This window comes from Cricetulus griseus, chromosome 2 (genome assembly GCF_003668045.3).
Source record: "Cricetulus griseus strain 17A/GY chromosome 2, alternate assembly CriGri-PICRH-1.0, whole genome shotgun sequence".
Classification (NCBI taxonomy): Eukaryota; Metazoa; Chordata; class Mammalia; order Rodentia; family Cricetidae; genus Cricetulus; species Cricetulus griseus.
In genome coordinates, this window is record NC_048595.1 from 198,536,365 (window position 1) to 198,551,265 (window position 14,901).

At 43.8% G+C, this 14,901-nt stretch overlaps 1 protein-coding gene across 1 annotated transcript in view; it reads right to left on the reverse strand.

The window, feature by feature from the left end:
- The window catches only part of Arhgap26 (Rho GTPase activating protein 26), a 271,702-nt gene extending 265,996 nt beyond the window's left edge, over window positions 1-5,706 (reverse strand). The window contains exons 1-3 of the mRNA XM_035438736.1: window positions 5,685-5,706; window positions 5,108-5,203; window positions 3,450-3,511 (exon numbers count right to left, since the gene is read on the reverse strand). Of these exons, the coding sequence (XP_035294627.1) occupies window positions 3,450-3,511; window positions 5,108-5,203; window positions 5,685-5,706 (180 nt within the window). The remainder of the gene's footprint in view (window positions 1-3,449; window positions 3,512-5,107; window positions 5,204-5,684) is intronic.
- Window positions 5,707-14,901: the final 9,195 nt, after the last annotated feature.

Here is a 14,901-nt window from a genome sequence, read left to right on the forward strand (position 1 = left end):
CCACTGTGTAGCCCAGGACAGCCTGGGACTTACAAGCCTCTAATCCTCAGCCTTCTGAGCTCTCAAATAGTGGATCTAAAGGGTAGGCAACCACTTATAGGTTATAGGGACCTGGTAACAGAGGCAGTCTAAGTTTTAAGCTTTCAAGTGACATTCATTCAAGCTACAGGCAAAGTACATCAACAGTGAGTCTCAGTGAAAATCTGAAACACCTTTGGACCATCTATGGAAAAGACCTTTCAAGCATAATGAACTCCTTAGGGAATTAACTGGGGCTGAGACTCCTGCATCCTGACCATTGGCTGACTCCCTACTGTATTGTCCAGGGCTCAAGCATCAGTTCCCACACTCTGATTTACTGTCACACCAACAGACCTCAAATGCACCAAATCTGTCCTACTGTGGGCCCTTTGTCGATGTTCTCTCTGAAGCTCTTTATGATCAGGGTTTCGGTTTGAAGGTTACTTCTCTGTGAGGGCCTTCCCTGACCTCTAAGGCTGTAATTCAGAGAAGCAGTCCATAAACCCAGCCTTTTGGAACGCATATGCCAGGTAGTTTTCTAGCTCAGGACTATCTCCTGACACATACAATGCCCCTGAAAATACTCACTCATCCCCCAGTATTCCCAAAGCACCAAAGAAACCAGAAACAAAGGCCCGCTCAAACACTTCTGAATGGCTAAATGAGTGAGTGAATGACTCCTTGGCAAGCTGCCAAGTGTGTGACCATGAACAAAACATTTAAATCCTCTGGACTCTAATTTCCTAATCCAGAAAAATGAGGGGGCTGAATTGCTCCAGCTCTAAGTGTCTACAGCCTTTTCTAAACCAGAGCAATATTTTACGATCTTTACTCATTGCTCAGCCTTCTCTCAACTAGTTATTTCAAGAATCTCACTTCAACAAAGCATCATTTTCCCTAAATCATATGCATGCCCTTCACAACAGCAACAGCACAGTAAATGCCAGAGGCTCTGGATGGACATAGTAAAGAACTGCCTGGACAATGTGAGGGACAGGAAAGGGCGGATCTCCATATTTTTCCCATTTGCCTGTTTCTTATTTTTGAAAGCACTCACCTCTGCAGAGTACCTTTTAACACTGCAGTAGCGAACGCACCTGATTTTCATTGCTAACAGGTATTGTTTAATTAGTTTATGTAGGTCTTTCCCATAAATCAACTGCAAGTTCCTGAAGCTCACAAAGGTGTGCCGAGCCAGTGGATGAGTGGTTTTCAACTTCAGCTGCACACAAGATCCCAAGAGGAGCTTTTACAAATCCCGGGAGCCAGGTCATGCTTGAGTCTAATAACTCAGTCTCTAGTCCTGATCCCAGACATGGGTGTTTGTGAAGAACCTCAGGTTATTCCAGTGGGCACCCATGCTGCAATGCTAGCCCTAAGGAAACTTGGAATATGCAAGCACCCAGGTGCTCTCAGAGGAAGCAGGACAACCAGTCCTCATTCTGGGACTATTAGCATTGTCAGTTTTAGTCCTCATCCCAGTGTTGTTAACACTGTCAGTCTGGACAAGACCTGAGTTCTCATCTATCAAAAGAGAGACTGCAGACAGTAAGGAGTAGCTGGACTAACAGTAGAGCACAGGGGCCATTCTCTGCCCTCAAGGAACTCATATTTACTTAGCCACACAAGGCCATTCTGTGCCATCAAGGAACTCGTGTTTACTAGCCACACAGATGCCAGCAGTAATGGTCCAGACACATGTGGTAAATGCAGAATCCGGGGAATGAACCCAATGTTTAGAAAACACAATGGACAGCCAAATATCCCAGAGAGCCATGGCTCCCCAGAAGGGTACAGCTTTGCTGAGCTGAGCTAAACTGATGATAAAGCAATCCCAGGGTGAGCAGGGTGGGAAGATGGCCAGGATACTCAGAGGCAGACAGCAGAAAGGAATAATAAAATTGCAGAGGCAAGTTGAAAAAGCATAATCCAGTCATTGTTGCCCCTACCACAGGCCACAGCAATCTGCAGGGTATTCATGGCGATTTGCTTACCTCACCCCCACCCCTAAATATTGGCATGACCCTGAATCAGACTCGAAAGAGTCATTTCCCTTTCTCGGGCACATGTACACTCAAGCTTTCACCTCCTTCTACCTACCACCACACCTGTCGCTGCCACTGGTGCTCCAACTTGGGTTCAAGCAAACATCAGTCAGTAGTCAGAAGAGGTTGGGTCTCTGCCAGGCAAAGGGTAGGGGTTTCTATTCTCTTGGAATTTTAAAGAAATCCCCACAACTTTTGGTATAATACCGATTTGAGTTTGAATGGAAACTGCACAACTTATTACACATGTGAGCCTGGACAGGCAATTTGGACCCTGTAAACCTCAGGATCTTCATCTGGAAAACAAGGATAGCGCAGATGGGACTTCAGAGTTATCACAAGAGCTACAGAGAACAGGTCAGGCTCTGGCTTCAGTCTTGGTAACTACAAGCTCATGCTGTCAGTAAATGCTACAGAAAGAGAAGAAAAACACTCCAATTTTGCCATCCTTTTGGCACTGTCTACCTGGAGATGAGCCCCTACCCCAACCCCAGGTACAAGGCAGCATGAAGTCTGCTAGGGGCTTCTAAACAGACTTCACTCCCGCTATCTGGGGGATGGGAGAAATGCAAAGGGACCCCACCCATTAATGCTGAAAGACTTCACAACAGAGGCTGGTTTGAAAGCACTGTTTTGGAACCTAGAGGTCAGCAGGCTTCCTGAATTTGCAGACTCCATTTCTGAGGAGCTCCCACAGTTACATTCTTGCCTGGTTACATTTTCTGGTTGCCAGCTACATGGCAGATGCCTTGGGGTTAGAGCGAAGCAGTGATGCCTTCCCTCAAATGGCCACTGGGTGGGTTTAATAAGACATAGAGAAGCAGACTAGGACACATGCTTTTCTCTTTCTGCCAAATACCCAAAAGTGAATTCAGACCAAAGCACCACCCTAAAGTCATGTATGTATGCATGTGTGTGTGTGCATGCGTGCCAAAGGTTAACACTAATGCTATCCCTCAGTTATTTGTCCACTTTCCATCTTACTTTTTGAGAGATTCTTCTCCTGATGCTGGAACTCACCAATTTGGACAGACTGACTGGCCAGCAAACCCTAGGGATTACAGGCGTGCACCATTCAACCCAGCTTGTTTACATGGGTGCTGGGGACCTGAACTAGGGTCCTCACACTTATGCTGTGAGTGCCTTACTAACTGAATGACCTCCCCAGACCTACAGTGAATCTTGAGGATGATGATACTCTTCCAAAGTTAAGCACTGGTAATTCTTTAACATTCACAGAAAGCTTCAAATTCTGCAAAGGTTCACAGCCTCAGAGGACGCCAAAGGCAGTCTCGACTTAAACCTGGGTCTTCTAACAGCAAATTCCTTGCTCTCTCGAGGTACATAGACTGTCTGGGACCAGGAGAAGCCGAGGATACTCACCATGCGACTCCGCTCATCTTCAAGATTCCTGAGAACAGTGGCAAATTCTTGCAAAGATCTCGCTGGAAGAAAGAAAGAAGCCATGAACTGAAAGCATTATGACAGGTATGCAAAAGCAACTTACAGATTTAAATTCCTTATGCACACAGATGCCCAAAGTCAACTGCTGTCTGCAGATTCCCTCGTCTTTTAATCATTAACCACTGAAGACAGGATGACCCAGAAAGGCAGGTTAATTGCTCCTGGAAGACCAGCTAGAGGATTTCTCCAAGAAAAAGACCCGCCTATTCCTGAGCATTCCCAGGACTGCTGAGGGCTGGCAGGCTCCCAGCCCTGGGACTGAAAGGGGCAGAGTTCCACTAAGGAGCCGAAGGATTTCCTGTCCAGGATTCAACCTCTTCAATCTTTGTTGCTGAGCTGCATCAGAATCCAACCTTTTCTTTGGCATGACAACTATACAAACAGTTCTGCGGGCAACAGAAGCCACATCTCTGGCATCTCCTTAGGCTCCTTCTCCCGGAGTTCTGAAGCCACTCATTAGTAGAATGCAGCCTGAAGCACAGCCATCAAACACAGATGGTCTCTGCTGGAATCTTTCATGAAGGCACCAGACACTTGGTGAAGTAGCCCCAGGACTTTAGGATACTTGGGCAATGCTGGAAAAGCATCATGGCTTACAACAAGGACACATTTTCATTGTTCTCACCTACATCCCAGATGTCTTTGCTCATACCCAAATCCTGGTGTTCTGTTTGGCAACAGACTCAAAAATCATCCCAACAACTTTAACTTTCTCGATTCTTTATTTCTTTGGTATTGGGAATTGAACCCAGATACTCACATACACCAAGTATGTGTTCTACCATCAGGCTAGAATCCTAGTCCCAACTCTTCTTAGTTCTCCCTCCCTTTAGAGCATCAACCAAGATGCCCAATATAAGAAAAAAGAAAAGAATATGAGACCCTAGCAAAGTGATGAGTCTTGGCTGCACCATTGCTCTGTGCTCAGAGCAGCCTATGGAAGAGAGCAGTAAAGAGGGAAGCAGTTCAGCATGGTAATATTCAGGAGCTCACCTCCACCTCTCAGTAAGGAAACTACAGAAGAAAGAGGTGGGGACACAGGGAGATAGCCACTGAGCTCTGCTCCCACACAGCAGGGAGTGACAGTTACATGGCTCCAGCCAGCTGTTACCAGGCCAAAATGGAAGGCTGCTAGATCAAACTTGTAAAATTTTAAAAGAAAAAGAAAAACAAGTTGAGATAAATTCAACTTACATGGTAATTCAGTTTAAAATAAAAAATCAACTAAAACATTATGCTTTCTCATCTCAGTCCATTAGCTAACACTGCAACCTTGATCCAACTCTCTTTATCATCTGCATTCATTCTTGTCTTAGGTTCTTAGTACTGTGGTTGGGTAAGGGGAAAAAAGGAATGGATAAGAGCACCATCACAGAACTCCCAGCTTCCTCCTGCATCCTCCAGTTTCCTGGACAGAGAGTGAGGTCAAGGCAAGGGGAGGCCCCATCCTGGCCTTCCTATCTGTGCCTTCCAGTACCCACTGGATTTCTACCTTTACTATTAGGCCTCCTTGCCCAGGAGAAGGCTTTCTGGGATGAACAGCAAATGTTCCCATCTCCCATGAGGTTATGACTCACCTATACACATCTCATCATCTGTTTCTGCATCTCCTATACACTGAAATTTAAATTCATTTAAGGAATCTGCAAACTTCCGCTTTGCTGAAGACAAATCTAACAAGAAAAAGAGAAAAAGACAAATTATTGAAATTAAATTGGCCTTCATAGTTGCTGCCCTTTTTAAGTCCTTCTGTGTATACTTAGCAAGGTTTGTTGCTGAGATCATTTCACGGAAGAGAAGTTAACTCAAAATGGTAAATACCTTTTTATGTAACAACACATTATATAAAGTATTGACTTGCTCTAGTTAACATTTTTATTGTAACTGCTTTAACAATTCGAATCCTATGGGATAAAGATATAATCCAGTGGTAAAGTGCTAGCCTGGCACTCCAAGGCCCTGGGTTTGATTCCCAGCACCACAATGGAGGTGTGTATATATACATACAAACAATATTTTTAATCATATGTTTGCTTCCTCAAAACACATTGAGACCTATCATCGCCATTTGACACATGGGAATCTCGCCACTTAAGGAGAACAAGGAGGAAGCCTGGATCAGAAACAACATCAGTCCCCGGAGCCTACAGGTACATGCTATGCTGCCACCTTCCATGTGGTCAGTACAGCTTCCCCCATGTGTGGCTCTAACACATTTTGTAGCTCAAAAGGAAAAGCAGGAAGAGCCTGTGTTGCTGCCTCCAGGTATAAGCACACCTAGCTTCCTCTTCCAACTAAAGACAGACAAGGGCCAAGTTCTCAGACCCTCTCTGACCCATTCTCATTAGTCAACAGCTTGACAAATTTCCATTAGAGGCATTTTCCACAGTCACCAGAGGAATGAAGCCCTGGCAATGTTTTGTATTGGGATTTCCTTAAGAAGCCAACCCCACACATGGTATCTATCATGAAAACTCTCTGGGGCCCTTGTCAAATTTAAAATCTAAACTTTCTTTTAAGACAGTAATAAAAGCCAATGATCCTTCCTGAGCCCTCAGCTTCTGTTCAGGGCATAAAATCACCAAGGTACTGTTAAGTGGCCTGACAGACAAGGCTGCTCAGTACGACTTGCTTAACTTAATTCCACATGCAGCCTTCCTGCAGATTAGGCTAATCATTCAAATTACCATCTATCCAGGCTTCCCTCATTGAAGAGGAAATGGCATTAAGTTTAAACTCCCAGTGGAGGGTAATAGGAGGCATAACTGGTAACAAGGCCTGGATTTAATAAGATGGGAAGTTCTGGCTTCCAGGATCAATGTGACCCCTAAATAGAAGCATCCCTTCCATCAGCTGAAGGTCATTTAGGTTGTTTCCATTCCCTAGCTATTGTGAATAATATTGAGTTCTTCCATATATGTCCAAGGAGTATTATAGTTGGGTCATATGGTAGACTTATTTTTTAGCTTTTTTGAGCTTGGGGTGTTTGTGTGTGTGTGTGAGAGTGTGTGTGTGTGTGTGTGTGTGTGTGTGTGTGTGAGAGAGAGAGAGAGAGAGAGAGAGAGAGAGAGAGAGAGAGAGAGAGAGAGATAACTAAAGAAAAAGAGGCCATGAATTTGAGAGAAAACAAGGGAGACACACAGGAGGGATTTGAAGGGCAGGAGTAGAGGAAAAATGAGGCAATTATATGGCAATTTCAAAACAATTTTTAAAAGTATTCAGTTCTTCCTTCTTTAGCTCCCATTTTCTCCTTTAAGTTAAAGGTGATGATTATCAGTGTTTGATTGTTTTGGTTTGCCTCTTCTCCTGGTATGTACAGTGCAATCTGCTTGGAGTTTGTTGAACAAATGACAAAGAGGCATAATTTACAAATCTAGCCCCTAGTGTCCCTTCCAAGCCAGAGCTGTTAGTATAGGCTCTGGGTTGGGGCTGAGGGCAGGGGTGGGGGATGCTACTGTCATCAGTCTGGAGCTCACACTACTGACTAGATGTTAAACCAGGACCCAGAGGGCATGGATCCTAGGCAAGCCAATCTGTTCTACAACACAATAGGAGGCACTCAGGGTGGAAAAGAACACAGGATCCAATTTCCAACCCCTCCCTGGTACAGATGCTTTCATGGAAGAGTCCTTAATAAACCGTCCAAATAAGACAGCAGGGAACTAGGCTTCTCTTAGAAGAAGAGGGAATCCTTCAGAACACAGTTCATCCTGGCAAGCCTGAAATTCAGAACACTGTGGGGAGGAAGGAAACTTGAGACTCCTGACAGGCCAGAGAGGAAAAAGAAAGGGTGTCATTTCAAAGTGGAAGAGAAGGACCCCAGAAGCCCTAAAGCACAAGCACAATAAATGTGAGTGTGGCTGAACGTAGTCACATTTTAGTTCAAAGGTACCCTTGATGAGAACTCAAAAAATGAGGCCTGAGCAAACAGTGTGAGCAGGATCACTTCACCGCTGGCTTGGCAGTCCTCTGCCTCTCCAACAGCACAATCACCTCCACAAAGGAGAAACAAGTGAAATGCAAACTGAGTTGGGACAAGTTTCCAGGGTGCTCCTAAAAGTGTGGGTGGCCAGCAGCTGCCAATAAGGATGAAGGACCAGCTCATGACGAACAGGGCCTCTGGGGGCCCTTCTAAAAGTGCTGCCTTGCCAGGTCACAGGCAGAAAGAAACCTGATTTCACTGCCTGGTGGCCCACAGCAGATGGAGAGGCTAGATCTGGGCCTGGTGGAAGATGAGGTAATGAGCTGTGATGGAGTCAATACAAGGCTCCGGGCCAGGGAGGACAGCTGAATGGAATGAGTATTTCAGAGCCTGTGACCTGGAAGGGAGCTCACCTTGGACCTAGTAGAGAAGTCTTTCAGGGAAACAACAGTAGGCACCTATTTTTTCGCTTGCTCAGCATCTGTGTTTGGCTGAGGCACAGTATCTCCAGCTTCCTTAAGGGAACTACCCCTCTCCACTTGCATCCTATGAGACTCTGGTTATACAATGATCAATCCCAAACTCTTGCTTCCACTCCACCAGCTTTGGATCCTGGGTTCAAGTTACAACTTGTGTATTAGCTATGCCCCCAGATGAGTTAAAAAGGGCCAATCATTGGATAGAGCCTGGGGGTTGCCCCACAAGTGCAGGAGATCTACTATATAAACACTTTGCATAATTGTGACTCATCAGTCCTCTGGACTGAGGTCCCTGAAATATGTGGGGACTCAATACTGCACCCCTGCAGTTGAGATAGTCCCTCTGTGGTATTTGGGACGATGGTGAAGACATAAAGTAAGGATACTCAAAAATCACTGCTTCTTGCCTATTTCAACACAAAAGTATTGCTGATATCTTGATGTAAATCATCACTCTGGGAATACAACTCTCAAAAGGCATATTGCTGGAGCTTTCACTACTATGTGAACAAGACCCAACCATGCACATTCCAGTAAGGACTAAAGGGCTGGTGCTAGGGCTGGGTGTGTGCCATGCATCATGGTCCCAGCTCATATAACCTCACTGTTTCATGTTCAGGCAGCATAAGACACAGCAAGGAGCCAAACAGAGTCAGTAATGTTTACTTTGCATAACTTCTATTGCAGAAAGGCAGGATACTGGCAAAGCAGAGCAAAGAAATCACTGCCTACATCCAAGAAATACAAGACCCACAAAGAACCAAAGAAAATAAGGATATGGAAGCAGCTACAAGCCTGGACCTAGAGAGATTGCTCCCAAAATCTTCTTCTCACTCCAGCCAGAAGAAGGTACCCTCCCCTTCCTGGGGATGCCACAGTCTGATTCAGCAAATATTCCCATGCACAGAATTTAAAAGGCTTGAACAAAAACATGGGGCGCTTCTTTAAAACAGACGTGTCATTATTTTTCAAACATTTTGTAAACCACCTTAATTTCACACAGCTTTGTCAGTGATATCACAGTCACTTCATTCTCCCTCCTTGGATAAAATTTAACATAACTGTGTCACTTGTATATACACACATAATAAAGAAGTCAATGTAACCTTATAATTACACCTCATTTTTGGTAGATATGCTGCATTTCTGTGCCCTCGAAGTTATTCTAATTGCATAGAACTACCCCCAGGAATTTCCATCAGTCACATCTTTCCCTCCAGATATAGAGTGATTGCAGTTCCTAAAAGCGAACTCTTAAGGTAAGAACTTGCAAGAATGTGGCCTCTCAGCTACATAAACACAAGAACACTAAAGGTCCCGGGCCTTGCTAAGGTTTCCCCTCTCTGTCTCACCACCCTGTATTTGGAATGATTCTGAAGCCATTCCCTGAGTGGTTTCATCTCCTAATATACAAAGGGTGCCCCCAAAATCTGATGTTCTGCTTTGTTTGGATACAGCAACACAAACTAGCCAGCTTACACGTACCTGAGAGTCACCAGAGAGGACCCATCATGAGAACTGAGAAAGAGACATGGTTCCTGAAGTTCTAATCAGTCAAATCCAAATTCTCTCCCCCATATAGGGATACTCTTCTAAGAAGATCAGCCAAGGGCAAAGAAGGACCTCCCTGTCTTGCCACACAAGTTGACAGCTCCTCACGTACAATGTCTGTCTCCAAGCATTTCCGTTCTGCCCCAAGCAGCTCATAAATTTGCCAGCTCCTCCCATAGCCTTCAATGCCCTTTATCCCAATGTATATTACCATTTGCCAGGATAGTGGCCCCAGCCTCCTTTCCACCATCCCCATATCTATTTCCATCCCTTTGGCATGTTCGCTACCCAACTGTGTCAGACCTATAATAGCTACAGAGAAGACTAAAGACCCTCTCAAGGCTGGAAAGACCCGGAGAATGTGACCTGCCACCTCCTGCTCTGGGTTCCAGCTGCCTCAGCCTGGGCAGTTCCTGCCACAGTGCCTACAGATCACAAGTTCCTTCCTCCAAGAAGCCTTCATTGGCTTTTCTAAGCAACCAAAACCTGATCCTATTTTTCACTTCCTGAATGAATTCTATGGAAAGCCTCCTTCACAGAAATTTTGTGTTAGTCATGTAAGTCTGTGATGTGCCTTGAAGTAGTGAGTTCTACCCAAGCAGGATAGTGTCCCTCGGTGCCTCCCTCCAAAACTCAGATCAAGCCTGGCTGTGAATGCTACAGAAAGAATAATGGAAGAGAGAAATGGGGTACTCCACAGATGCATCAGCTTTCACTGAAGGTAAACCTCCCAGCTCCATGATGGATAAGGAAGAAAAAAAAGATTAAGTAAGCCAGTAAATCTCTCTAATGGGAATCTGAATGGAGGCAGATGTATGTGGAATGTACGAATGTGCTTACCACTAACATGGAACCGCCTCCTCCAATACGTCAAAGAGGACAACTCTCATAAGACTGGAGGGAGAGCCACCATCAGCAAGGGCATTAAACCAAACTTCCTCTCTACCAAAGACCTGGAGAAATAAACTAGAAGCAAACTAAATGCCAATCACAGCCACATGCCAGCCCCAATAGGTCCCCATGCCTCCAGTCAGCAGTGAGTATAAGAGTTCTTAGAAGCCAGAGAGCCCTTCTCACAGAAACCACACTGAAGACAGGGTTTCCCAGGCCCAGAACGCAGTTTCACACCCACTTCAGTGTTCTTAGCTGTAGAGAGACACGCTGACAGTTTTTGCTAAATGCCATTTTACAGCCTGAATCCCTCTATTCCATCAGCAAGATGACTACGTTGAATCTCAAAACCAGGAACAGAAAAGCACTTGTCTGGATTCTGACACATGGTGCTACCTACGTCCACTAGGTGGCAATCAACCACATCAGACAGTGTGCCTAGGAAAGACCCTGTCCCTTTTTATGAAGACTTGCTAACTGGAAAGGAAATACCTTGAGGATGCTTGGTCCTAATTATAGGAGGATCCTGGCCTCCAGTGGGAAGAGATGCTCTAATGCTCAGAGGGTGGATGCTATATGGGATATTCTGGAAGGATTATATGTTCAAAGTCACTGCCAACCATGAGTGGCTTATTAGTCTTCCAGGTTTACTTGGGATCAGCTTAGAACACCTCTCCTCTCACCAAAAAAGATGACATACCCACAGGCACATCAGCCAACCATGTTAAATGATGTGTACTCTGATTATACATTATACATAAAGCATTATACATTATACATTATACATAAAGCCATTCCTTAAATCTATATTTCCTAAATAAGGCCACAGCAATCACTAACCCAGAAAATTTTGCTTGGGACCAGGGTATTAAGGCTAATAAAATGTTCCGGGTTGATTCTAAAAATGAAGTCAAGTGGAACAAGGAAGTGTATGACTCTTCCCAAGATGAGGAAACTGAATAAAATTCTACTTACATGGAAATACCCTTAAAGCCTACAGTAATACACATTGAAATTATGCATTGATGGATCGATTTCTAACTGTATAGCATGAACCAACTGGTTAAACTATTCCGTATATAAATTAGGTATGTTTTCCTCCATTATGCAGTTTGAGACACTAATGCTTAGGAAGATTTAACCTTTCTGAGGACCACAAAGTTAATCAGTCTGTAATATGAGCAATCTGCTCCTTCTTTGCACTAATTCCTAGTTTACTCAAATCCTTGAGGCTCTAATGTCAGTGTATTTGAAGAAATAAAAGGATGGTTAATACATGTCTCATATCCTTAGAGAGAATTCAAGGTATAAGGGTCTAATCTGTATATACAAAGCTATAAATTAAATTAGTGTTGCTAAGGCAATCAGGGGGCAGGGGCAGCTACAGATGTACAAATGGGGTATTATTTCAGCTGGGCCACTAGAGACAGCAGCAACACAAAGGAAAAAGAGAAAAACAGGGAGTGGCATTTGAGTCTTGTTTGGATATGCAGTAAGTAAGAGGTGTGGGGCAGGAGGCAGGCTCAGGAACGTAATCTGAAGTAAAGGCAAGCAAATAATAAACAGGAGGTGGGAGACCACCCAGAAACAAATTGACAGTCAGGCAAACAGACAGAAGGGGCTGCAAAGAAAGGTCAGAATCAACCGCCAGGAGGACTTCCATGTCAACCAAAGAAATCTAGGCTTTGTCCCCTGAAGACACTGGAACTAAGTCTTCAATAGAAGAGTGACAAGATTAGTTTCAACACTGAGGAGGAGCTGCCCAGAATTGTTCTAGGACACACACTCTGACATATCTTGCTTGGCTATGAGATTGTGAAACCAAGGCAAGGGAAAGCCACTGACAGAGGACACCTCACAATCTATACCTGTGTGCACAGACCACTGAGCAGTCAATGAGGAGTATATGTAACATCACAGAAGCTCTGCTGCCTCCTGAAAACCCTAAGTCCTCTTAGGAGTGATCAGTAGCATTGTTATTACATTCACTGATTTATGTACATAGATGATATATATAAAAGCACCTGTATTTCCCAAGTATTATCAGGGTTTTTATATGCTTTAATATGTTGAATTGTCACATTTATACAAATATGTCTATATTTGTATATTATTTATGCGCTTTATATATTTTAATAGAAGTACTAGTGTATCTCCGTAACAATCTTTGCATTTAAGTGGTAATAACTAGCCTTTTAATTCTTGTAATTTATTTTTGTTTATATATTTGATGTTTATGAGTGTTTTGTCTACATGTATGCCTGCACACCATCAGATCCGATTTTAGATGGTTGGGAGCCACCATGTGGTTGTTGGAATTGAACTCAGGACCTATGGAAGAGCAGCCAGTGTCCTTCACCTCTGAGTCATCTTTTCAGTCTTCTGTTAGGCATTTACATGAGACTAAGAGCATGCTGGGTCAAGATTTGGGAGTTTTGGTATTTTGAGGGGGAGCATACACATGGTAGGAACAAGTTCTGTCACTAGGGTATATCTACAACCCACAACTTGTTAAAAAAAGACAGTGAGTTACACCCAGAAGTGGTGGCACAAGCCTTTAATCTCCACACTAGGGGCAGAGGCAGGTGGATCTCTGTGAGTTCGAGGCCAGCTTGATCTACAGAGTGAGTGCCAGGACAGGCTCCAAAGCTACAGAGAAACCCTGTCTCAAAAAAAAAAAAAAAAAAAAAAAAAAAAAAAAAGACAGTGTGTTACATGAAGTGCTTAGTAAACATTTGCTGATGCTGCAACCAGGACATCAAGGGATTTGATGACTATCAGGTCAACTATATAAAAAGCTATTCCTAAAGAACCCAGCCATGAAACAAAAGCAGACATAAAGAAGTGGGTACTGTATTTAGAAAACTACATTCAGATGCTGTAAGATAAGGCAGAAGGCTGGTGAAAGGAAAGTCTCTCAAGGAAAACTAGAATTTGGTTAGTTAAAACAAAGAAATGCATTCTGAAAATTAAGCCAGTGAGGGCACAAAACGGAAAAAAAAAAACAAAACAAAATAAAATAAAACAGGGTATTCCCAGTATGCTCAAGTACACATTGATTAATCAGTTGGTCGGTCAGTCAGCCTCTGTCTCTGTCTCTGTCTGTCTCTGTCTCTGTCTGTCTCTGTCTGTCTGTCTCTCTCTCTCTCTGTCTCTCTCTCTGTCTCTCTCTGTCTCTCTCTGTCTCTCTCTCTCATATACACACAAACTCTCTCATACTTTCTCCCACCCTCCCTCCCCCACCCCACACACAGTTCAAGGGTTTGACTTATTTTGGTTCCACAATTGCAGATGCAAACCCCAGGCCTCCCATTTCCTAGCTCTGCACCTTCAGCCAAATTACTCAACCTTTCCAAGAGTTTATTAAACTATAAGAACAGCATGCGCTTCCCAGAGGTATCCTGGGGATTAAAAGTGGAAGAGTCTAGCACAGGGCAGCTGCAGATCTACCTTCCTGCCCAGGAGCAGAGACTGAGAAGAACTTCACTGGCAGGTTAGAGAGAAGAGGCTAACAAAAGGAACCTTAAGTGGCATGATAACTAAACATTTTTGCCTCATTGAATCACCAAAGTAATCAAATAACCCTATTCCGGTGACCTACTAAAATCTCATTTGAGAGTTTAAAGGTTTTCTTCAGATGCTTAGAAAATCTTAAAGCATGTACAAATTTACAATTTCACCACAGATGAAAAGCAAGGTGAAACCCATTTGGGGACTGGGAGTTTAGCACAGTTGTAAACCACTTGCCTAGCATGCCATCTCGGAAAAATATTTTAATATAATTTTAACCCATTATTTAAAAAACAAAACTAACACAGAACAGCTTTGGGTCTCTTCTTTAAAAACTGGTATAGTTCAAGTAGTCCTTTAAAATGCAAGAAAGATAGGGTAGTGATGTCATCAAATTCCATTTATCTATTGGCTGGGAAGCCCCAACTCCAGATGAGACAAATAAAAAGACCAGGCCAACACACAAGGCTAAGGTGCTAGGCTTCCTGAGAAGGCCAGACTTCTCTGTGAATTGTTCTGAGATAAGCATGTTTTAGAAAGAATATAATTAAGAGGAGAACTTACAGGACAGAGGCAGGGAGATCACAGGATGTATGACAGCCTGGGCTACTGTCTTAAAGGAGAAAAAATGAGAGCATACAGGTTAGACCAAGGATCTGAAGGTAAACAAGTCAGACTTGGGCTGAGAAGACCAGGGAAAGTAAAAGAGTTCTCTCTCAGCCATAGAAGTACTGTAAGATACCTAGCAAGGGCAGGGAGTAGCAGTTGTGGAGCCCAGGCTTGAGTCTACAGTCTTGGCTTTGACTGTGGAAAGCCCTTCCCTCCAGGACAGGGTTTCTCAAGATTTGACAAGGTATCTTGTCAATGCAAACTGATCCAAAAGTCCTGCAAGCTAGAATCTACACAACTGCATGAGGTTACGGATGATGCCAGTGGTGCTGCCCCAGGCACTACACTCTTTAGAACTAGGGTTTGGACTCCTACCTAAGACCTGACAGCAAAGACCAAATCTGCCTGT